We start from the raw sequence: 1,570 nt of genomic DNA on the forward strand, positions 1-1,570 counted from the left end.
AGTCATCTCATTCTTACTTTAAAATTCTCCCTATATACAGATATCTTTTTCTACCCCTCTTCATCTTCAAAGAATGATTTTTATCCATAGAGGAGTGCTAGGGGACCAGTAGAATTTGTGATATGTAGCCATCAATTAGCCATCATATGTGTTTTTAATGGTGGGAGATGACATCCAATAGTATAAGATTATTCATTTCTCTTTTGATGGTTAACTGCTGGCCAACTTTTAATAAAACTGCTGGCCCCCTAGACTTTCTCTTATCGATATTCTCATCCTACGTGTACGATACACTTATGCTTAGGAATATTATCTATTATTGCTATATATATAACTCTAGTATCATATACTACCGGCATGTGTAGGGTTGCATATGGTCCGCTTGGCCCGGGACATTTTAAAAATTAATTTGATACAATTTTATCGGATTTAATATTGAATAAGAGGCTTAAAAATAGATTCGATCATTATTTTGATCAAGACGAATTCAGCGTTGTCCAATCTATTCACATGAAGCAAAAATATGATTATGGTATTGATGATGAGACTTTTCCTTAACTATTGAAAAGATAGAAAGAAAGCAGGAGTATGAATTGAATATGAAGATACAAGGGAGCCCTAACTTCAAGGTGATTATTCCTCCATTTCAGAATTCGCTAGTTAGTTAGTTACCTACCACGTGATGATTGTGGTGGGACTGATGAAGAAATTCATAAGTCCATAGATTGGGCTGGTAATTAGCTGAACGCCTTCCAATTAACTGGCCATCATCCTTTTTGGTGGAGCCACAAATGACATGTATTTTTGCAGTGGCATGAGTAACTGTTTTGCGTCCAAAGTGGTTCCTATGTTTTACTACTACTACTCTTTGTGTGGTTGATAGGGCGTAGGGCAGAGATATCAACTCACTTGCCATTGTTATCGAGTTATCAACTACTATATATATATATATATATCACGTTCTCTCTAACACTATGATATTATATAAGTTAATAAGACGTTTTATTTTTGCAATGTGTGAGGTGAGCCTACTCCATTTATTCATAGGCCTCATAAGTCATCCATCAACTCAAGAAAAAGTACGAAAACAACAAGGTCTTTCGTTCTTTTGGGAATAAAATTTATTCATTTTTATATTTTAAAATAAATATATATTAATTAAAATAATTATTTTTTTATAATTAAGCATCCAACTTTTAGACATCATAACAACTACCTTTATATTAAGTGCTCAATCATAACAACTACCTGTATATTAAATGTTGTCGCTTCAAAATCAATTGTCAGATATTGATATTAATTTTGTCGTTTAGTTTCGTTTAATTTCCATCTTCTTTAATTTGGTTTAATTAAAAACAATGATGATATATATTCCTCAACAACATTAGTTTATTATTTTACTATATTACTATAAACAAGTTTAATGATTTTTTTTTTTATTGCAAGTTTAATTTTCTACTATATGTCATATATTTTGATGAGCGATGATTGATTATTTAATTAAAAAATATATAAATCAAAACATATAAATATATATAAATACATAATAATTAATTTGATCAAAAATTTT

At 30.1% G+C, this 1,570-nt stretch overlaps 1 protein-coding gene across 2 annotated transcripts in view; it reads right to left on the reverse strand.

The window, feature by feature from the left end:
- Positions 1-1,570, reverse strand: part of LOC107614309 (isoprene synthase, chloroplastic) — a 13,360-nt gene that overhangs the window by 2,561 nt on the left and 9,229 nt on the right. For both annotated transcript variants that reach the window (XM_016316524.2, XM_021108784.1), the window contains exon 2: positions 677-933. In XM_016316524.2, coding sequence (XP_016172010.2) covers positions 677-916 — 240 coding nt within the window. In that variant the 5' untranslated portion in view covers positions 917-933. The remainder of the gene's footprint in view (positions 1-676; positions 934-1,570) is intronic.

Source organism: Arachis ipaensis, chromosome B08, assembly GCF_000816755.2.
Source record: "Arachis ipaensis cultivar K30076 chromosome B08, Araip1.1, whole genome shotgun sequence".
NCBI classification, from domain to species: Eukaryota; Viridiplantae; Streptophyta; class Magnoliopsida; order Fabales; family Fabaceae; genus Arachis; species Arachis ipaensis.